The following is a 23,718-nucleotide window of genomic DNA, read 5'->3' on the forward strand; positions in this document are numbered from 1 at the left end:
TTCTTCTGTTTGTTTGTTTACGCAACACTGTCTTTTTCTCAGAATTATTAAATAATTAGAAAATGATGTTGATACTAAATAAATATTATTGAGCAATATGAAACAAATTAAAGTCATATTTCAGGAATTAAAAGACAATTATTATCAACTAAGAATATAATAGTTATGATTGGATGACATAAAACATTTACAAATATAATTAATTACAAATAAATTTTGCTTTTTTACAAAACAATACAATTTTTAAGTAAATCCAGTAATGTTTACAGCCAAAACAGGTCCAAAATTCTTCACTTTTCATCAAGTCATCAGCTGGGTTGCCATCTAAAACTTAGATCCGCCTCCAAACTGAACAGTAGTGTAACTGTAGCCTCCCTTGCCGTATCCTCCACCACCATGGCCCCCTGCAGCTCCATAACTTACACTGCTTGACGATTGAGGAACTGTTACGAATACAGGTTGAGAAATCCTGACGGGATAGGGCTGAGGTACTTGCACAGGATAGGGTTGTGGTACTGGAACCTTAAAAAGAAATATATCCGTTCTAGAGAGTATTCTAGAATGAGTATTGACAAGGAAGACGAAAATATCAAAGTAGTTATAGTCTAGCGGATATGTATACGTTTGTGCATATATATGCTCTGCTTTAGAAGAAACTGAAACTAGAAATTAAGTCCTCTTGCCGGTATTTATATTTGTCCTGTTTTTGAATTTTACGTTTGAGCCGTTTCCAAATTTAAGGAAGTTCTAGGTCCTCCCCACCCCAGTAGAAATTATTCCGATTCTTTTTGCTAGTTGAATATTTCTGTTGGTAAGTCCATTTTCTTTTTACATCAGTATGAATTGGCTTACTGTAAACACACTCTGATAAGGACATATAGAAACTGAAGAGTACCGTTTTCTTAACACCAGAATGAAGCTGAATATTGTCCAGAAATCCTTATATGGCATGGGCATAGCTACAATTTTTTATTGGAGTGGGCCTAGCGTTGCAAGCTTTATCTCCAAGCCTCTTAAGCAAAAGCTCTCGCTCGCAATCAGCGACTTACCGATATCAAATTTGAAAACGTTTTGATTTGATTCTTAAAAAAAGACTGCGCAGTCACCGATATGGCAAAGATTATCTTTTTGATAGATTAGATCTCTTTTCCTGGGGTGGGCACCGGGCTTTCTGGGGTGGGCCGCGTACACCCCTAATCCTCCTCTAGCTACGCCCATGCTTATGTTATTATCATGAGGCCAGATGATACATGTATCGTTAACATATTTGAACCAATACTTCGGCTTTAGAGTTGTTGTCTCCAAGCCTTTTTCTCAAAGGCTTCCATTGGCCAGGGCTAGAGAGTCAACTCATAGCTGCTCCTTATGATTATTCACGATACTGATGAGCCATCAATGAAGTCCCTCCAAAGTTTTAGCCACTTTGTGGACAATGAAGTCATATCAAAATCCACTAGTATATCATCTGGATCTAGATGGATTTCCTCGATCTAGTGGATAAAATCTTAATCGCATTTCCCACTAGATCTTTAACTTGCTGTTAGTGGATGAAAGGCTGCTCCAATTGCACTCGCTATTTGGTCGACGTAATACATTTGGCTTGTAAACCTTGGGAAAACAATAAAGTGATTCGTCTCACAAAACATATTTTTTCCCCTAGAACAATTTCGGGTCTGTGATAATTCAAAGATTTAAATCAAATTACAGATTGTTGTCAGTTACTCAAAGACTAATGAAGATATAAAACTTTGATATTAACATAGTGTAGTCTTCTTATAGATCCTATAAAAACATAAAATTACCAATTGCTTCTAAATTCGGATAGGTCCAAGGGCACCTGTCAAAATGTTACTTGAGGTTGAAGACGAATCTCCTCTTATAATAGGCACAAAAGTTTTGAATCTATCGATTCCTTCGTAATTCTAACATTACTGGTAATTTTTTTTAATATGTATATCTGCTTTACATCTTCAATATTCCTTGTTTTCCGCATTCCATATTTGACGCACCATTGTTTCGAAAAACTGTTACTCTCGCTTTTTGTCTATTTTTTAAAAAAGAGAATCAGTCCGCAGTCACAAATGAAAGACAATGTGACTATTACAACCCATATATGTATTAAAATTAAATACATAGAAAATACACTTAGAAAGCAGGTAAAATAGATTAAATATTAAATTATTGGAGTATGAATGGAAGAAGCTGGAGATCTATACACAGATATATAGTTTGATGGTTTCCAAATTCAATCCAAGATTTTGTTGGTCTTTGCAAAAACTACGAATGACTTTTTACCTGATGACATAACAGAAAATGTCACCAAACCAACTGGTGATAAGCTACGAAATCCTACAAACTAACCTCAAAATCTTAGAAAGAATAAAAATTCTGAGCTTTACCTGCACATGAACTGGAACTGGTACTTTGTAGGGCTGTGGAACCGGAACAGGAATATTCTGCGTAATCGGAATAGGCACTGGCTTTGACACGTGGACTGGATAAGGTTGAGGAACGGGTATCTGAACCGGTCGGGATACCACCACAGGAATAGGTTGGGCTACCGGAACTGGGACATTTCTATTAACTGTTACAGGATAGGGCTGGGGAATGGGGACAGGGATGGTCTGGGTGATAATTGCACCTCCCCCTCCTACTCCTCCTAGTCCTCCTCCTCCACCACCGTGTCCACCTCCAATTCCATGGGATAGCACCTCGCCTCCATCTCCGTAGCTGCCCCCATCTCCATAGCTGCCTCCATGGGATAGAACTCCAGCTGAACCGAAGGTGGCTGCTGAAGAAAGGATTGCCGCTACCTACCCCAAAGCACATATCAAAATCACATTTACTAGATATCTAAAACTGTTTATAAAAAAATTATTATTTTTGGACCTAAAGTATACCCGTTATAAAAATACATTTAATAAACTCAAATACAAATTATTTACAGAATTAGTATGACCTTTAGCTGCTGTTTCGCTTACATAAAATACAGGGTGTTAATGATAAGTTTTACCAAATTTTAATGGCGTAATCTATCGATGAAAATAATCAAGTTTTGCTCTATAAAATTTGGGGGATGACATTTTTTTAGTAGGAATTATTTTTGAATAACTGTTCCAAAATACACTCCAGTGACGTAGTTGTTGGGGGAGTAGAAAACTTTTTTGAAAAAAAAAAATCGTACGCCACTGACTTTTTAAACAATTTTAAATGTTTTTAAAATGTACCTACAATCAATTTGTGGCAATAAAGTCTTTTTGTAAAGTATTCGTAAAATTTACTGGTCTTTAGATAATTGGGAAATCAAATAAGAAGATACTTAAGTACCTACGTTGCTATTTATATAGCAACATATTTAAATATGTAAAAATAAATTCAATACCTAATATTTTTGAGAGATTTCAAAACACTATACAACGCCACTGTTTTGCGTGTTGCAAAAGGTTTGTTTTTCATACAACTAAAAGCAGATTTTAATAAAAAAAAATATGGTATTCAATTTTGGACATTTCTTGTGATGTATAGTGTTTTGAAATCTCTCAAAAATATTAGGTATTGAATTTATGGCTATACATTTAGCAATCAACAGAAAGTGGTAAATAGCAATGTAGGTACTTAAGGACGTTCGATACACCTCTTCCGGGGCGGGCGGTGCGGAGAGTATGCCTATGTTTATACACGGGAGTCTTGTTGCAGTACCAACTTTATATAAATTAATTTCAGCGAACTAAGTATGCTATTTAGAATGAAATTTATACAACACATATTAGCTTGCATATTTTTTTCGTGTTTAATACACGTCAGTTCACTTTTTATTTGANTTATTAATGCTCTTCGGTGGCATGAAAACTGCCTTGTAGGTATTTGTTTTCCTTTGTAAATTTAATTGTTTCTAAGTACTTATGTACACTTACTTTTTTGAAAAGCTGATACGAAAAAAAAAGTAGAACGTCTAGGGTTTCGCTAGAGGTCTATTTTATAAAATTTTCAGATATTTTTTAACAACATTTATTCAGTTAAAAGAGCATTAAAAATATTATTCAATCGGCAATTTTGCTTAAGTGTTTAGAAGAAATCTATAAAATTAGGAACTAACTAAATTGGAATAGATACCAAATAAATGATCCGTATTCTAGCTTGCATCTGACTTTTAAATGCTATTAACATTAGTAAAATCATTCAAAATCCCTTAGTTTATTCGCGAAGATACACAAATTTCGATAAAATTAAAAGTTATTAACACAATAAATTGTTGAAAGGGTGTTTCAGTTCGAGTGAAACTTTAGCCACAAATAGAACTCAACTTTGTAAATTTTACACCACCAAATTTGAATCAATTTGTTGTAAGGATAACAAAGATTTCGTAAGTAATTTCCATTATCTCAATAATTACATTGTAAGTGCATATTTTTATTGTTTTAAAATGTTTAGTAATATTTAATTCTTTAATTACAATTTTATTTTTCCGATCCTAACCATTTTTAAGAGCAATATTCACGTTTGATTAAAGTTTTTTTCCCAACTCCCATAAGAGCCTGTGTAAAAGAGCATAATTTTTAAAATCATTTTTCAAAAAAACTACGTTGTCAATCGATCTGATATTTTTACACACGTCAGTTTGCATATTTATTAACAGATTTCAGTTGCTTTGAAAACATTCTTACCATTTTTCTTTTGGTATCGAACCTCCTTAAGTATCATCTTATTTGATTTCCCAATTATCTAAAGACCAGTAAATTTTACAAATACTTCACAAGAATACTTTATTGTCACAAATTGGTTGTATATTTAAAAAACATTTAAAATTATTTAAAAAACCAGTGGCGTACGATTCTTTTTTCAAAAAAAGTCCCCAGGTCCCTCAATAACTACGTCACTGGAGTATATCTTGGAATAAGTTATTCATGAAAAAATACTAAAAAAATGTTGTCCTTCAAATTTTATCACTTTTATGTCAGTGAAGTTACAGGAAAATTAATATAAATATTTGAAACTTCTCTATAACATTTTTTTTGTTATTACTAAACGTTATTGACAAAGTATTTACACCATTTATTATTAAAACACCATGTATCATATAATTGACATCTAAAATATGATTTTATGGCAACATTTAAATGTCTTATTATTAGATTTATATCAGTGCGTTTGGGAGGTCTTCCTCTATGAAAAAAATTACTGATAAATAAACATGAAATCCAAATGTTCTTAGGATCNAAAGTCTTTTTGTAAAGTATTCGTAAAATTTACTGGTCTTTAGATAATTGGGAAATCAAATAAGAAGATACTTAAGTACCTACGTTGCTATTTATCGTTTTCTATTGATTGCTAAATATGTAAAAATAAATTCAATACCTAATATTTTTGAGAGATTTCAAAACACTATACAACGCCACTGTTTTGTGTGTTGCAAAAGGTTTGTTTTTCATACAACTAAAAACAGATTTTAATAAAAAAAATATGGTATTCAATTTTGGACATTTCTTGTGATGTTGTATAGTGTTTTGAAATCTCTCAAAAATATTAGGTATTGAATTTATGGCTACACATTTAGCAATCAACAGAAAGTGGTAAATAGCAACATAGGTACTTAAGTATCATCTTATTTGATTTCCCAATTATCTAAGGACCAGTAAATTTTACGAATACTTTACAGGAATACTTTATTGTCGCAAATTGATTGTATATTTAAAAAACATTTAAAATTATTTAAAAAACCAGTGGCGTACGATTCTTTTTTCAAAAAAGTCCCCTGCTCCCTCAATAACTACGCCACTGGAGTATATTTTGGAATAAATTATCCATGAAAAAATACTAAAAAAATTTTATCCCTCAAATTGTATCACTCGATCTTTTATGTCAGTGAAGTTACAGGAAAATTAATATAAATATTTGAAACTTCTCTATAAGATTTTTTTTGTCATTACTAAACGTTATTGACAAAGTATTTACACCATTTATTATTAAAACACCATGTATCATATAATTGACATCTAAAATATGATTTTATGGCAACATTTAAATGTCTTATTATTAGATTTATATCAGTGCGTTTGGGAGGTCTTCCTCTATGAAAAAAATTACTGATAAATAAACATGAAATCCAAATGTTCTTAGGATCAAAATAAGACGATTTAATTATCTCTGTCCAAAGTTGCTTCTTTCACCAGCAAGATCATCTCAAAAAGATTTTCGTTTTCAAAATAGCTTTGAAATCGATGTAAATGGAATTTGATATGCGAGCGTTAGATATTCGCTTTCAAAAACCAGTGTTTGATATATTCAGTTACAGAAATGGCAAATTTGATCATATCTTTTTTGACAGTGACACATTACAATTATTCTATTTTAAAGCTTTTCAATCTATTTTTTTTGTTTTGCTTTTACCGGTTCACAATAATTATTTTATTATTTTGCACCAACATGTTTGCGATACACATTGAATCGTGAAAATAATTATTTATTTTAGAGGAAAACTAAATATTGCTATGTGAAGTTCAAAAGATTTGTAATATTGTAATTCTTTCATGAAAACTTTTGGAAATGGTCATCATTTTTAGCAACATAATTCGTTTCCTATATCTGAAAAAAAATCCAATACAAAATGTCTAAAAAATTGTAAGCATTATCTATACTATGAAACTTTTATTTTCTGTTTCTATTGAGAACGATATAACAGCTGATTAAATAACTTTCTTCTTCATTTTCCTCATATCATGTTACTCTTTTTATGGGACAGTTCATTTAATATATTGTTCTTTTCTTTTCAGGTATGTGCCTCTTCGAATAAGAAAAAGCGGAAAAATGAAATCTATATACTCGTAAGTAGTATAAAAAGCTAAGTTTTTGTAATATCTATCCTTATACAATTGATATATACCTATCAATTCATCGATAATTTTTGATAAACTTATCGGAACCATTTGAATTCGTTTACACGTTCGATTGTTTTACGTTTATGTCATTATCTTGACCTATTATCCCGTTGAATAATTCGAACATTTTTAAAACTCGAAACATGACCTAACCAGGCCATTTTCTTGGCCTGGAAATAAGAAAATGTACACGTGATACACGTAGGAATGACTGTTCAGTGGTCTATACATACACCAATTTGCTGTGAATAATTGAGGCATAATTTAGTATTTTTTTTATATTCTTTGATTATAAATTCAATTTTACCCATAAGAATCTATTTATTTGTTCACTTCACTGCGATAAGAAAACAATTAATGAATATGAAATGAAAATAACATGGATATGATAGAGAGAGATTTATTAGTACCTACGCCATCAGAGTGGGCTCCTAAAATTAAATGAAACACTCTGTAGATTAAGTATTCTGTATTAATATTTTTGTCCTTTGTCCTATTATTTAAACCTAAATTAACGGACAATTACTATTTTCAACCACATTTAACAAACCTGTGTAATGATATGTTTGTGGAAAATTAAAAATTAGACCTACTTGTTAAATTTGAATAATTTTACTTAAGCAGTTGCGTTAACTTGTGACGCCACTAAATTTTTCTTGTTACACCGTGTATTCAATTCTTTACATCAGCTTTATCGACCTCTAAGAACTGAACACCTCTTATCACTTTAAATATTTGTAATCACTTATTTTATCAAAAAACTGCACAGTACACACAAAACATTTTCTAATAATTTATTAATTTCCAGCAATCGATAATACACAAGTTCGTCATAAAAAAATGTTTGATAAAATGACTTACCAGGAAAAGTTTCATTTTACTCGGCAGAGGAATACGGAATGATTTGATGTTAGGACTCCTATAATTTATTATAATTCTCCTCCCTTATTTTCCACATCACTTTCTTTAACGCTTGTCTAATCGCGAACCTATGTAATTCTACCTGCAAGCATTCCGCTCTGAATTACCAGTCATTTGAAATGCATTATTAATGCTCTTCGGTGGCATGAAAACTGCCTTGTAGGTATTTGTTTTCCTTTGTAAATTTAATTGTTTCTAAGTACTTATGTACACTTACTTTTTTGAAAAGCTGATACGAAAAAAAAAAGTAGAACGTCTAGGGTTTCGCTAGAGGTCTATTTTATAAAATTTTCAGATATTTTTTAACAACATTTATTCAGTTAAAAGAGCATTAAAAATATTATTCAATCGGCAATTTTGCTTAAGTGTTTAGAAGAAATCTATAAAATTAGGAACTAACTAAATTGGAATAGATACCAAATAAATGATCCGTATTCTAGCTTGCATCTGACTTTTAAATACTATTAACATTAGTAAAATCATTCAAAATCCCTTAGTTTATTCGCGAAGATACACAAATTTCGATAAAATTAAAAGTTATTAACACAATAAATTGTTGAAAGGGTGTTTCAGTTCGAGTGAAACTTTAGCCACAAATAGAACTCAACTTTGTAAATTTTACACCACCAAATTTGAATCAATTTGTTGTAAGGATAACAAAGATTTCGTAAGTAATATGATTTTAACAACCGACCAATACGGCCCTGTACAGTGAAACCGGTGAGACTTAGACCCTTGCTTTATAAGGCAATTCTGAATTATTTATTGAGTCCTATTTTTGGTTAAAGTTTGATTCACTCGAACTGAAACACCCTGTATTTACGTTTAGACCATTCTTAGAACGCCAGTTATTAATGTAGATACTCTAATTCATTTAGTAAAGATATCATATACACAGTATATTCTTGAAATGTCTTTTAAAGCGCCGCAAACAGCAAGTGAGCTGTGGTTAAGGCAGAATTAAAATCATTAATGAAAATGAAGGTAAAAGCGGGTCAATATTTGATAACTGAGGAACACCAGAGATTACAGTGTAATTATTAGATGTGTGACCGCCATATTCTACATATTGCGTCTGTCTGATAAGTACGACTCAATTAATGTTAAGTTATCAGAAAATCCAAAATAAACAATTTTACTGAATTATAGATATTATTATACCTACAGGGTTATCTCAAATATTTTATCATTAATTATTCAGGAGAGCTTGCATAAAAGCATCAATATAAATCATAAAAATTACACAAGCCTACAATCAGAAATCGAAAAGTCTTTTTTCTCAGACTAGATGACCTTTATATTTTTGGAGTCGCTGATCACGATCCCGGTGTCCATATGACCCCATTACGCCGAAATTCCTACAGGGTACTCACGAATTATTACGCGACAGAAAAGTATACAGGGTGTGCCTGAAAAGGATGGACAACGCTTGACCCAAAGTTCCTTGGATGAAAATAAGACTATTTAGCCTAACTAGAATTTGGTAAGAATACATATACAGGATGTTCTCTTTCTAGTGCCTGTGCGCCACTGGCTAACCCGTAACTTTTTTGTGCATAAGCCAGTGACGGCAGAATTTATATTTTTAGAAATAAGCTCTATTTCAGAAGATTTTTTGCCTCTTACAAAATTTTGATTTTGTTTATGGATTGCGAATAAAATTGGCATTTCTGATACATTAAATAAAGGCAAAATTTCCGATTACCAAAAAATAATTTATAACTGCATCCTCAAAGCAAGAAATAATAATGAAAAAACCACATTAAAAAGAAACAAAATTAACTACACATTTTTAGTCTTAGTATGATCAATCAGTAAAATAAAAAATCAGCACTAGTATTTTAAATAAACAATATCAACTAATTATATAAGAAAGTTAACATTAACATTTTAAATAAACATAAATTGATATTTGTAATCACATTGAAATAATATTACAGTAAATGCTCAAAATGACTTCCTTGTTCTTGAACACAGGCATCAATTCTTCTTAGGAAATTAAAATGAATTTTATCCAATTGCACAATTTACATTTCATTTTGTATTCTTTCCCATAATTTTTACATTTTTACTGAAAAGCTGTGTATTCAACGCCCCCCCAAAGAAAATAATTACATAGGTTTAGGTCCGAGGATCGAGGTGGCCATTTTAAAGGGGCATTATTTCCTCTACCTATCCACCTGTTAAGATAGTGCTCATCTAAGTATTGTGTTACCGATAAGGCAAAATGGAGAGAGCGCCATCATGCATGAAAATCATATTCATTCGTAGTGTTATCGGTAACCCTTCAGGCAGATAGGGTAATCTCGTTTAGAGGAATTCTAAATAATTTTCTGCGTGCAATGTAGCAGGTAATATAACAGGACCAATTAATATACTACCAATAATAACAGCTTAAACATTAATCTTAAATTCATGTTGGAACCGTCTTTTACTAATTCCATGTGGATTTTCATTACAATAAACATGTTCAGTATGTGAATTAAAAATGCCCCTTCTTGTAAAAGGGGATTCGTCTGTAAACAGGATTGTCTTGTGGACAAGATCGTTTGAAAGCCAGCCTCTGCCGCTAAACGCCTTGTACTTACTTGCGTTTCTTCGATTCTTTCTAAAATTTGTTCCTCCAGCTGAATAGTTCTAGCCGTACGTTGTCTACGATTTAATGTTACAGGTAAAAAACGGCCTGTTTCCCGAAAGCGTCTCTCCACATTAGCAAATGTTTTGTGATTTGGAATTCGTCAATCAGGAAATCTTTCAGCATATTATGTTCGAACACTAGCACAACAATTTCCTTCACGGTAACCCAAAACTAGTAACATATCAGTTTGTTCAGCAAAAGTATAAATTGCAGCCATAGTAAAGAAGATATTAAAAAACAAAGTAAGCTAAAATTAAATGACACCTAGCTTGACACTGAACCTTTTAATTATTGTTATGAATTTCTTTCTTTGAAATATAACACCTCGTACTAAACTGATCTAATTATCTTAAACTGCTTTTATATTACCTAATGTGCAAAAAAGCCAATTTTACTCGAAATCCATAAATGATATCAACATTTTGTAAGAGGCAAATAATCTTCTAAAATAGTGCTTATTTTTAAAAATATAAATTCTGTCGTCACTGGCATACGCACAAAACAGTTACGGGATAGCCAGTGGCGCACAGTCACTAGAAAGAGAACATCCTGTATATCTATTCTCACCAAATTCTATGTTTACATTGCCCTTATATAAAAAAATTTTTTGTCTTAATTTTTAGTTTTTTAGGTTAACCGTTTTTCAATTTTTTTGAAACCATTAGGTTTTTTTTTTTTTTTTTTGGAAGGTTTTTTTTCGTTGGGGTTGCCTTTTTTTTTTTGGTTAGTTTGGGTTAATTGTTTTTTTTTTCTTCCAGGTATTTTTTGTTCATGTGTTGTCCATTCTTTTCAGGGATTCCCTCGATTTACATTTAATGAAAATTAAAGCAATACTATAAGTATTGCAGAAATTGAATAGAATGCACTAAAATAAGACAAAAAATTGTGCTTCAGTGCTAAAAACTACCAAGGTAAAATTGACCGAGGTTTACAATTAAATATGTCTAATTTAAGTGAATTGAAATTGGAACCCATCTCATTCTGTTGCACCCTGTATGAAGAAAAATATTCAAGACAAATAAAGAAAGGACCTACGCAAAATACTTTTCCCAGCTTTATTATGGGAACCCCATTTGTATTCGCCCCCGAATGATTCTGTTTTTTAATACATAAAACATTCATTTTCTGTATCTCGTAAACTAAAAATGTACCAATCAATGTTTATAGAAACGTTTTTTTTATTTGAAAAGACCATTGGAATTTTGGGACCACCATATAACGTTTTCCTTATTTAATTAAGCACAACTGTACCACCACTTCCTTCTTATTTAGTATATGACAGTTTAAAATTAATAGGAAACTAATTTTTACTTTTTTACTTATATTATTATTTACTTATTTCATATATTCCACTAATAATAGAGATAATGAAATAATTAATTTCATGTAATGAATGTTCAGAGACGAACTTTGACTTATCTCTTGGGAACATTAGATACTAATAGGTACTATTAAATAACTCAGTAATTAATTCTAGGTCAGTACAATAATTAAATTATCTTCATTCGCAATCTCAGATCAAAGGAAATGCAGTCATCGAGCTGAAATTGCTTACGTGCGTTGCATTGACCAATCGCTGACAATAAAATGCAAATTAATTTTTCTGATAAGTGCAGTAATTATCGGCGTTACTAATGAATAGGATAACAGTGGAAATATAAAGTACTTTCTATCGGAAAAAAATATTTCCTCTTTTGCAATTAGAATAAGTGCAATAACTGGGTATGCCTACAATGATACGGAATAACTTTATTTTGCAACCTAATATGTTTATCCGCTTGAGTGGAGAAATAAAATTAAAATATTGATACATCACAAAATGAGCATAATATAAATAGTGTCATTTTTGCATATAATTTAGGAATATATAACCCCGATCACACGCATGTTTTGTTCGTGTACGTATTCAATATTTGGAGAATTTAACACATGTGTGGATCAATAGCTTTTATTCATATGGAAACATTGTGAAAATTGTTGTTACGTCGTAACAATATTTTGCTTATAAATAATATGTATTTCTTTGTACTTAAATATTTAATCTTTAAAAGATGGTCTAAGAAGATCCTAAATCCAAATTATAATTACATTTTTATTTGAGGATTAACTGGAGGGTACCTGGTTTTATCCATGTATTATGGTCTTATTATTGGGACATTCCACGCCAAATTGACCACTTTTAACCCTGGCCACTTTCGATTTCGCTGAAACTTTGTTATTGTTTTCTACACTATTGAAAACCTCTGAGAATTTTTTCAAATTTTTTCACTCGACTCAAAAAAATATGAATTTTTTAAAAAATAGTTTTTTTTTAAATAACCATAACTTTTTCAAAAATTGAGTTATCGGGACGTTTTTTTTAAAAATTTTTGTTTTTAAATGTACTTGTTGAAAAAAAATACATCAAACTTATCTGGACCTAATCTTCAGTTTTTTTCAATTTTCGAAAAAAAAACGAAAAAATTTTTTTCTTATAAAACAACCGACATTTTTTATAATTCCTCAAACTTTTTCAGTGGTATTTTTTCGTTTTCAATTTTTTTTATTGATTGAATTTTTTTTTTTCAAAGTTAGCTTATTCACATACGTTAAGTATTTTGAACATTTTTGAAAATGTATATAGAATCCCAAAATTCAAAAAATTTATTCTATGCAGCGATTGATGATAATTTAAAAAAGTCAAAAGAGGATGGTTTCAAAATGATTTATTTGTGTTCAAATGCATTGCATGTCTTTTTTAAAGCCCACTGTTCGTCCAAAAATGGACCAAATAACAACTTTTTTTTCATTTTCTTTGTTTTTGGATGTAGTTTTTCAAAAAAAATACAAAAAATTATTCAAAACGATCTTCTATTTTTTTCTAACTTTTTAAAAAAAATCGAAATGTTTTTCATGTGTACCACTTTCAATTATTTCTTTCATATATTTTTCATATTATTTTTTATTATTTTTCCTATATATTATTATTATTTTTATATATTATTATTTTTCATTTGAATTGGGTGAAAAAATTTGAAAAAATTCTCAGAGAGGTTTTCAATGGGGTATTGATCACAAAATGAGCATAATATAAACAGTGCCCGTTTTACATATAATTTTGGAATATATAACCCCGACTACACGCATGTTTTGTTCGTGTACGTATTCAATATTTGGAGAATTTAACACGTGTGGATCAATAGCATTTATTAATATGAAAACATTGTGAAAATTGTTGTTAGGTCGTAACATTATTTTACTTATAAATTTTATGTATTTCTTTGTACTTAAATATTTAATCTTTAAAAGATGATCTTAGAATGTCCTAAATCCAAATTATAATTACATTTTTATTTGAGGATTAATTGCAAGGTACCTGGTTTATTCAAGTATTATGGCCATATTATTACATTTAGATATTTATTTTATTAGATCAATTAAGAAAATTAGGATTCGGAATTCCTTGGACTGTCCGCCTCACCGTCATTAACACTTAATCCTTAGAGCATATAAAAACCTACTGTTGTATCCAGGACTCATTTATTTACGACCTTCTTTAAAGAGTAGTCACATTTCCAGTTGCGGATATTTTAGAAATTTTAAAATACATTTTCTAAAATACTACTTCTTAAAAGAAAAAAGACAGTGTATTAAAGAAATAGCAATATTAGTGCAGTGATTCAACAAGTCATAGGACACTGCATCAAACGTCGCAATTTCAAAACGACTACCAGTACAGGCATTCAAACAGGAAGCAGATTAGCACCGTTCCATTCTACAAAGACTCCAGCGTTGATAAAAAGGTGAAGATTTATACTTCAAGTGGAATTGCAACTCAAGTACCTTTCACTGGACAGTAGCGCAAATCCATCAAGAAGCAAGTAGTAAGTCAGAATTATCGATTTCCTAGCAACCTATATCCTTTAAATCTTCCATTCCTAAATAATATACGACATTAATTTTTCGTTTCTTTTATTTTATACTTTTCCAGAATATGGCTAAAGAATTGTCAACCCTGATGCTCAAAGGAAATATACTGAAGAGTCAAGTCAGTCGTTTTGAGAATTGTTTAAATAATATCGATTCAAACACTGACTTAGAATCTTTAGACTTAGAAGAAAGGTTAACAAACCATTTATCACTCTGGGATAAGTTTGATAATATTCAAAGTGATATAGAGCAATTGGTAAAAAAGTCGCAAGAAACAGGACGGGTTCAATTTGAAAACCAGTTTTATTCTGTTAGTGGATTAGCAAAAAAACATTTAAAAAAATTACAAAATATAAATGTAAACTCACACACAGATTCGAGATCTTCTCAAACATCAGTAGAAGGCTTAGAAAATAATATTTCTAATCAAATATGTAGTTTCCAACTTCCAAAATTACAAATACCTAATTTTAATGGTGCTTTTGATAAATGGCTAAGTTTTTATGATTCTTTTAAATTAATGTGTCACGATAATCCAGATATTTCAAATATTCAAAAATTTCATTATCTTAAGACATGTTTACGGGACGAAGCGGCTGAAGTTATAGCTTCATTAGACACTTCATCTGAAAATTACATAGTTGCATGGAACTTGCTAAAACAACGTTTCAATAATAAATAACTCATGGTAGAAAGTCATGTTAAGGCCTTGTTTGAAATTCCAAATGTTTCAAGAGGTTTTACGATTCAGTCTCTGTTAGATAACATCTAAAAACGTCTTTGAGCTTTTGAAGTTCTTGGACAACCAGTCAAACAATGGGATACATTACTTATACATATCATAAACTGCAGGGATGCACATACCGCGACCCGCGGGCCGCATGCGGCCCGCTGTCGATGTTTATGCGGCCCGCCAACGAATTTTAAAAGTATTGTACTCGCCGCGCTCCGGTTCAAGCATATTATTACGAGACTAGAAATCTGTCGCATCAACTAGATTACAGATTCGCGAAACACGTCGATCCCCGAACAAAGTGGATGGTTCTCGATGTTTGGTAACTCGTATAAATACGACGCATCGCCGGCTACCGGGGCAGTTAAGTTTTGACTACGGATAAGCGAACGTTATACTGTTTGAGAACTGTAATCTGTGACGAGTAAATATTTCGTCGTTCGAACTTGGCTTTTACCGACTGTAACATATAATATTAATTTTGATATGGATAAACCAGGCCCCAGTAAGAAACGTAGTCGTAAGGTTGAAGATGAAAATCGACAGTTTCATGATATTTGGACCGAAAAATACTTTTTTATTTCATCGCATAACAAAATTGTCTGTTTAATATGCAAGAGTAGTGTTTCTATTCCGAAGGAATATAATGTGAAAAGGCACTATGAAACCCAGCATCCAACTTTTACCAAATTAACTGGCGAAAATCGAACGCAAAGAATTTCCACTTTACAACGGGAACTAATAGGCCAGCAATCTATGTTTACAAAACCAATTCAAGATGCTGAAACAGCCACTGAAGTTAGCTTTGAAATATCTCGAATAATAGCGAAAACTTGTCGGCCTTTTAAAGATGGTGAGTTTGTTAAGCAATGTTTGGATATCGCCGCAAAAAAAATTTGTCCGGAAAATGTAAAGAAGTTTGAAAAAATTCAGTTAAATCGGATGACTGTTCAAAGAAGAATTACCGCATTAGCAGATAATATAGAAGAGCAATTAGCTACGAAATCGAGAAGTTTTGAGTATTTTTCTATAGCGCTCGACGAATCTACAGATATAAGTTCAACTGCTCAACTATTAATATTTTTACGAGGTGTAACGCAAAATTTTGAAGTGAGTGAAGAACTGATTGGTATGAGTTCTTTGACAAGTCAAACCAGGGGAAGTGACATGCTCAAAGCTCTTCTAGAAAAATGTTCTATAATGGATTTGGATTTAACGAAAATATCTGGAATTACAACTGACGGAGCACCTTCAATGGTTGGAAGTACATCTGGGATAGTAACTCTGTTAAAAACATATTTACAAACTAAAAACATAAATACCAAGGAATTAATGCAGTTTCATTGTATTATACATCAAGAGGCCCTCTGTTCAAAATTATTGGGATTTGAAAATGTTATGAAAGTTGTAGTACCTACCGTAAACTTTATAAAATCACGAGGTCTCAATCACCGACAATTCAAACAATTTCTCGAGGATATTGAAAGCGAATATGGTGATCTCCTGTTTTACACTGAAGTAAGGTGGCTAAGTCGTGGGTTGACACTACAGCGATTTCTTAACTTGATTGAAGAAATCCAACTATTTCTGGCGGAAAAGAAAAACGACGTCCCCGAACTCGACAACCCTGATTGGCTGTGTGACTTAGCGTTTCTTGTAGACATCACAAATCACTTGAATGTCTTAAATACGCGACTCCAAGGCAAAGATCAATTGATTTCGCAGCTATACTCTCATGTTTCGTCCTTTCAATGCAAATTGAGTCTTTTCAGGACACAAATCAATTCAGCCAATTACGGCCATTTTCCGAACTACAAAAAAATTATGGAGAAGTTCAATAAAACTGACGTCAATTTCGCTCATGTTGAAAAAATTGATATTTTGATACAAGCTTTTGAAAATCGTTTTGTAGACTTCAAAAAAGTTAAACCGCTATTGGACATTTTCAGCAATCCTTTCAACATTTCACCCGAAAATGCGCCGGAATTAATGCAGCTGGAATTAATAGACATGCAAAATGATGATAATTTAAGAAACAAATTTAATGAAGGTAATTTACTCAACTTCTACCGTTGCGTTGATAAAAACGCTTATAAAGAGTTGCGAATAAATGCATTGAAATGCGCAAGCTTATTTGGATCGACGTATATTTGTGAACAAACGTTTTCAGTGATGAAACTTAACAAAACGAAAAACCGAAACCGTCTGGCAAATGAAAATTTGGAAGCAATTATACGTGTGGCTACAAGTAATGTGGAGCCAAATATAAAAAAACTTGTTAGTTCAATGCAATGTCATGCATCAAAATAATAAAACATGAAATATTACATTGTAATGATTACATAATTATTACAACAAACATTTTTGAAGGTTATTTTATTTTTATCATTGTATTTCATACTATTTAAAAATAAAAAATTTTGTGTTAATAAATATTGTTTGTAGTGGCCCGTCCTTGGCTTATATTTTCCCTAGTGGCCCCTGTTCCCTATAAGTCTGTGCATCCCTGTCATAAAGCAAAAGTTAAATAATTATACAACTGCAAAATGGGAAGAACACTTAGGCAGCTCCGAAGTGCCTACTATCAGCAATATGATTTCATTTTTAGAACGTAGAGCTCTTATTGAACATTCATTTAAATTCAAATAAATTATCTAATTTTAAAAAGATATTTACATACAAAAGATACATTTATAATGGTCTTACAATGACCTTCATTTGATTTTGATGTGACCTTGAAACTCATCCGCACAGCTGAATGGATGGCAGATTCGGATTGAGTGACCCCGATAACGTAAGGAACATGTGTTTGGGACAGATTGCACGGCTTCTTTTCATTTGACCTTAAAGCTAAATCTTCTTTAATTGATACCTCGCGGTGCTATAACTCCTAGTTTTCATCGACTATATCTCGGAAAATATAATTTTCTCAGCTTAGTGCCTATGATAACTTTTTATCTACGCTTCGAGAACTATTCAAATCCAAAGTTTCAAAACTATCGGCTGAAAGCCATTTTCCATAAGGAACCTGCGGGGTCCTTTGTCGATTAACGAAGCCATCAAGATGAAAATGAGCCACAACGCTGAAGATGATTGTGTTCGAAAAAACAGTATCCAGTTGTTATTGTTCCATGATACACTCAACGAATTCTCTTCGCTCTACGTTGTCAGTAGGTTTCAGTTCTTGGGACAATCGAACTTTGTAAGCATGAAGATACAAATCTTTCGTGAGAATACGCTGTAAAAAGTTTCTCGAAATGTCTAATTCTTGGGAACGGTGCCGGTTCCTGGACTATCAGCAACACTCTCACGAACTGCTTCGATGTTTTGTGTTGCACGACTTGTTGGAGGACGGCCATCACTAATTGATCAAGTCTCCCTAAATTTTTCAATTAATTTCTTCACAGTATGATGAAGTTAAATCATAATTCCGACCACGTTTTGTACGAAAATTGCGAATTGTAGCTGACAAACCTTCATTATTGTTAAAATATTCTCCAACAATGAAAACGCGTTGTTGTTTTTTGTAGAGCTCCATTTTTAATAACCCTGAATTGTCACGCTGTCTTTTTGTTTCGTTGACAACACAGCGCAAAATTCAAATCTTTTGTGAATTTTGGCACACCCGACACCAATAAACACCATTATTTAAAAAATGTATAAATTCCTGTATAAATTGAAAATACCAAATATTTTTTTCTTTTCTAAATTAATTATTCCTAAATTTATATTCAAAATCTTATTCATGCAACTTAATGCCCAATTTTTTACCATTTCCCCTAGAGCGGCATTAAGAATAATGTTATAACTCCGTGTGCGATCATAAAACTGGAAAGGCATTGTATCGAAAACAATAGCATCATACGCGACTATAAAACTACTTAAATAAGGCAATATTACCATAGACGTAGAAGGAGCTAATCGTAAAATCGTGTTATTACATTGTTTACAATTTATATGACAGCATAGACGAAAACAAATGAAAAAGACTGTGCAACGCCAACCTTTTTAAAAAACATTCAAGCATTGTGTTGCACTGTTTGTTATTATTTACACACCTAGCGTGTCGCAGTCATAAAGAAGAAAATTAAATATGCAGCTGGAAGCTGCAATTATTTTAGAATTGTGTATTCGTGTTGTCAAAATGAAGTAGAGGCTGCCGAACAGCATACTTTAAGTTTCTATTTACAAGCATTGAAGATTAATGAATTTTCTCTTCGATAATTTTAAAACATACTATATAAAAAATATAATAAATAGTCATTTTTAATTGTCAAATACAATTAAAAAAAATATTTATTAATATATCTGTTATTTTTCAAGATATTTAGTTGAAATTTTATATAGACTTTTATCTTATGTCGACTAATTTTTTCGGCAAAAAAAATTGTACGAACGGAGGAAAGTACCCCGTACGCTTATGATTTAAGGTTATTTTTCTTTAAATCTAACATTTTTTTTCTTCTATTCTTTTTACCATAGACATTTTTTTATGGCTTGAATTGTGAGACGTTGAAAATTCTTCGAATACGCAACAGATTTTATTTGTATTTGGCATTTTTAAAAAATGTGTATTTTGACATGTTATCTTTCATTTTGAAAAAGTGTTTCCCTGACCGGCTGCAGGTTCCGTGATGGCATCCATACTGGCAGGGGGATGTATGCATACACATGTCTGCAAGTGACCCATTTTAAGTATTACGTCAGGCTGGCCCTATTGATATATTAATTAATTTATAGAATTGTATATAAAAATAAAAGGACATTTGTTAAAAATTTGTTAGTTATAAGTAGTGTTGTGAAAAAGTGATTGAAAAGGACATTCAAAGACTGAAAAATTCTGTGTATGGACCTTAAGCAAAGCTAGGAACAGAATATTCAGGAAGGATGAGAAAAACAAAAAAATTATTGATTAGTTACGGCTTGGGTTGTGCAAGATGTACAGCGTAGAGACGCAGCTCTCGAAAAATTAAAAATAAAGCAAGAAAAAACAGTCCAAGAAAGAAAATTAAACATTCACCAGCTAAATCCACAGTTTGCCAGAGTCCAGAGAAAGTTATATTGTCATCCCATGAAAATTTTCCGCTACTAGCAGTATAAAGCAGTTCCAAAGCAGTTTCCGGTGGCCCCATAAATAGTCTGCAAGACCTCTACGTAGTTTCCAGCAAAGAAAACTTCAAATTTTACAACATACCAGATACCTAAAACACAGTGCACAATAATATTGCTACTATCACCAATAAATCATGCTTTCTCTCGCATCAAATCTTTGCAAAGTATAAGTAACAAACCACAGAACTTACCTGTACAGAAATAAGCGTAATCCAATCACTTGTAACTTAAATATTTCACTATTTCCACGAACTCTGACAAAAGCTGTCAAATGAACAGCCATTTTCGTTCCTGTTTAGATATAATCTTATGTCTTGGATCCGTCATCTTGAATTTTGCAAAATTGACCTCGGATCCGTGATCAGCGACCCAGAATCGTGATATCTGACTTAATTGACCCGTTTTTTGAGGTTAGAAAAAAAACATTAATTCTGACTACGGATTCACGTTGGGCGGGGTCTTAACAATATAAATGAAAATTTGAATATAAAAAAAATTGAATTTTCTCTAGCACTTTTTCATGAATTCTTGCTATTTTTAACAGTTTTTTGAGGTTAGGAAATTCCTGTGATGTGATAGCTCAATTCTGACACCGGATTCGTGAACAGGAGGCAAAAATACTACAGATAACATATGTCGCATGAAAAGTACAGACAACTTTTCTTTTTTTGTGCGGCTGTGTTATTACTCAAAATCAATAAAGCTTAATTAGTTAACCTATTGCCTTTTGAATTTAAAATTACTAGGAGGAAATTGAAACTAAGTTAGTTGTTGAAGTACATTAGTAAAAGATACGTGTTCTATATTTATTTGCCAAAAAAATAAAAACATAATCTTTACTGTACTACTGTATCCTTTAAAAGTAAGTTTTATTGAGCCGGACCCTTCCAACTTCTGAAATATACGTATTTCCCTTTTTTCTCTGCAGTTTTATTACAATCCCCATAAAAACTCCTCGGCAGGGCGTGCTGCACTATTAGCAGACACAGCATCTTAATTCCAGGGTACTTGATCCCTTTGTGAGGCGGTGTGTGTTCAACCAGCCACTCCAAGATTTGCCAAACAGACTCTAGACTACGTGCCACGTATGCAACTTCATCCTTGCCGGCGGTAATGATCGCAATTAGCCGCTAATTTGGTGCACTTGTTTAACCACTGCGATCGGTATCGATCCAAATCGTCTTTGTTCGTAATTCCAGTTGCTGTACAGTACAAGTAAAGATGATTGTCATTTATAAAAATTTGAATAAACAACAATTTGGATATCACGTAGTTGCTCAAGATTATGATTCCCTTGCAAAAAAACCTTACCCGCCGTTGTAATTGTTACTTACATCAAGAATTTCTTACCATTGACTGGAATTATTATCTAAAAAATTATTCAAACGTAGGTGAAATTTTACTCCACTTTTTACTCCACATGCAGAGACATGGAATGAAGTTGTTGCTACGTCTTAAGTACCTCAGGGTTCAGTTCTTGGCCCGCAATTATTTAATATGTTCATTAATGATATTTGTAATAATCTTCTAATTAAAGTTCTCTTATATTCAGGTGACTTCAAACTCTGTTAATGACTGTATTGTACTTCGAAAAGAGATGTCAAGGGTATATGAGGGGTATCAAAATAATAAACTACTGAACGTATTGTAACGTGAGGGGTTATTTCTTTATTTATTTACCTACCGTTATGACGATATTAACTTGCAAAAGAGTTTTCTATTAACTTTTCGAAAGGGCGTTTTTAATTATCATCTACATTTTAATTAATACTTGGGTACTTAGAAATGTTGTTCTTCAGTGAATGAACTTCAGGCACTTACCATCCATTGCTTACGTAAAATGTAATCTACTGGCTGGCTGTGACACTTAAGTTGGAAGAACAAAAAAACACCAAAACTTTCCAGAACCGTTTTTAATAACAATAAAAACAAAAACAAACAAAATAATGATAATCTAAGGAGTTTGAACAACAATGACAAATTAGTTAATTTACTCGTGACACGTAAAAAGAAATTAAGAGAATGCTAGATTCATAGCAAAATTTGGAAAGACTTTATCCATTACTAAATTAATCCGGGACTCTAAAACTAAGTGGACTGTTCAGTGTGGAACCCAAGGAAGAACTGCCGTTTTTAATCTCCGATCTCTCCTAATTTCGATACCTCGCTTCGAAACGCTTATTTCGTGGGTTCAGAAGTTTTGGTTCTTATTTTACTGGCGGAATTCATGAATATCGGGGGTTGAAATAGTCTAGCCATGTTAATAATTGTTACCTAATAACCTGGATTTACATTTGTATTAATAATTCTATGACTAACTACTGAACTTATAAGTAACCCTACACCTTCCTCTCGCGACTCTGTATAGCAACACAGGGCGGATTAGTCAACCTCGTTTAATCTATTTTTATAGCTTGAAAAATCCGTCTAAAAACCAGCTATTTGTATTATTATTTTTCTTACAAAATTCTAACCATTTATTTAAATATCTTGGAATTCCTACGCCGTTTCGAACGTATTTCGCGCGTTATTAGAAATATCTATGTTCCCTTCACCATGAGCTAAACCGACGCCGGTTAGTCGATACCAGAAGCCCAACACATGGCCCCAACGGTCTAAGTCAACTTATTCAAAATCATTGCTACATTTCATGAGGCCTTCTCCAACAGACAGCGATGGCTAAGCTTTGCAAATTTATTACTCCCGGTGACAAGAGGTACCAGTTTCTCAATCATTTTATGACGACGCTAAACCTACTTGAAAACCCTTAACTTTTCAAAAATTGTTGATTGAAATATTATACTGTCTGAGATAGCCCATCCGCTCCGAGAACAGTATCAAAATGTATTATAACATACATATGAAGAATTAAGCCTATTATTTACGAGTATAATATAGGTACAGAAATTGTGTCATGCTGTGCTGAATTTAAAGATTTGGGTGTAATTTTTAATACGAAATTAACTTTTACTTCTTATTTTACATTACATTATATCTAATGCTAATAAATGTCTCGGTTACATTATAAGAAATGCTAAGCACCTTAACTTACTAAAGTTCAGATGAAATTTCTTAAATATCTCCTTTTTAGACTTAAGAATATACAGGCTGTCCCATAATGAATTGTACATAGAGTAACAGGTGATTTATGATATCATAATAATGTGATCTGGCCAAACTTACCAGTTCTGCAAATAAAAACAGAAACTATGAAAACGCTTTCAAAACTAGTTTAGACGTGCTCGTCGGATATACGTACTGTTGTATCCTGACACGATCCAACCAAACCATCAAATTTTTAAAATTTCTTTGACAGGTTAAGACAAACTGGAGAATTGCGTCCCTAGAGCCACATAGAGCGTCCAAAAATTATTAGTGTTGAAGAAAAAGACGAAATTTTAGTTCGTATTGCTCAAGATCATCAATTAGAATTTATTAGTGATACTTAAAATTTGTAAAATTTATAACGGTAAAAGGAACAAATCTAGGATACGAAATAACTTAGTTGACATTAACAATACTTATTCAAA

The 23,718-nt window shown here is 32.0% G+C and overlaps 1 protein-coding gene across 1 annotated transcript in view; it reads right to left on the minus strand.

Moving 5' to 3' along the window:
• Positions 1-324: 324 nt before the first annotated feature.
• The window catches only part of LOC108911180 (tetra-peptide repeat homeobox protein 1-like), a 29,949-nt gene continuing 6,555 nt past the window's right edge, over positions 325-23,718 (minus strand). The window contains exons 2-3 of the mRNA XM_018716048.1: positions 2,400-2,813; positions 325-522 (exon numbers count right to left, since the gene is read on the minus strand). Of these exons, the coding sequence (XP_018571564.1) occupies positions 325-522; positions 2,400-2,813 (612 nt within the window). The remainder of the gene's footprint in view (positions 523-2,399; positions 2,814-23,718) is intronic.

The sequence above is a fragment of the Anoplophora glabripennis genome, unplaced genomic scaffold (genome assembly GCF_000390285.2).
Source record: "Anoplophora glabripennis isolate ALB-LARVAE unplaced genomic scaffold, Agla_2.0 scaffold739, whole genome shotgun sequence".
NCBI classification, from domain to species: Eukaryota; Metazoa; Arthropoda; class Insecta; order Coleoptera; family Cerambycidae; genus Anoplophora; species Anoplophora glabripennis.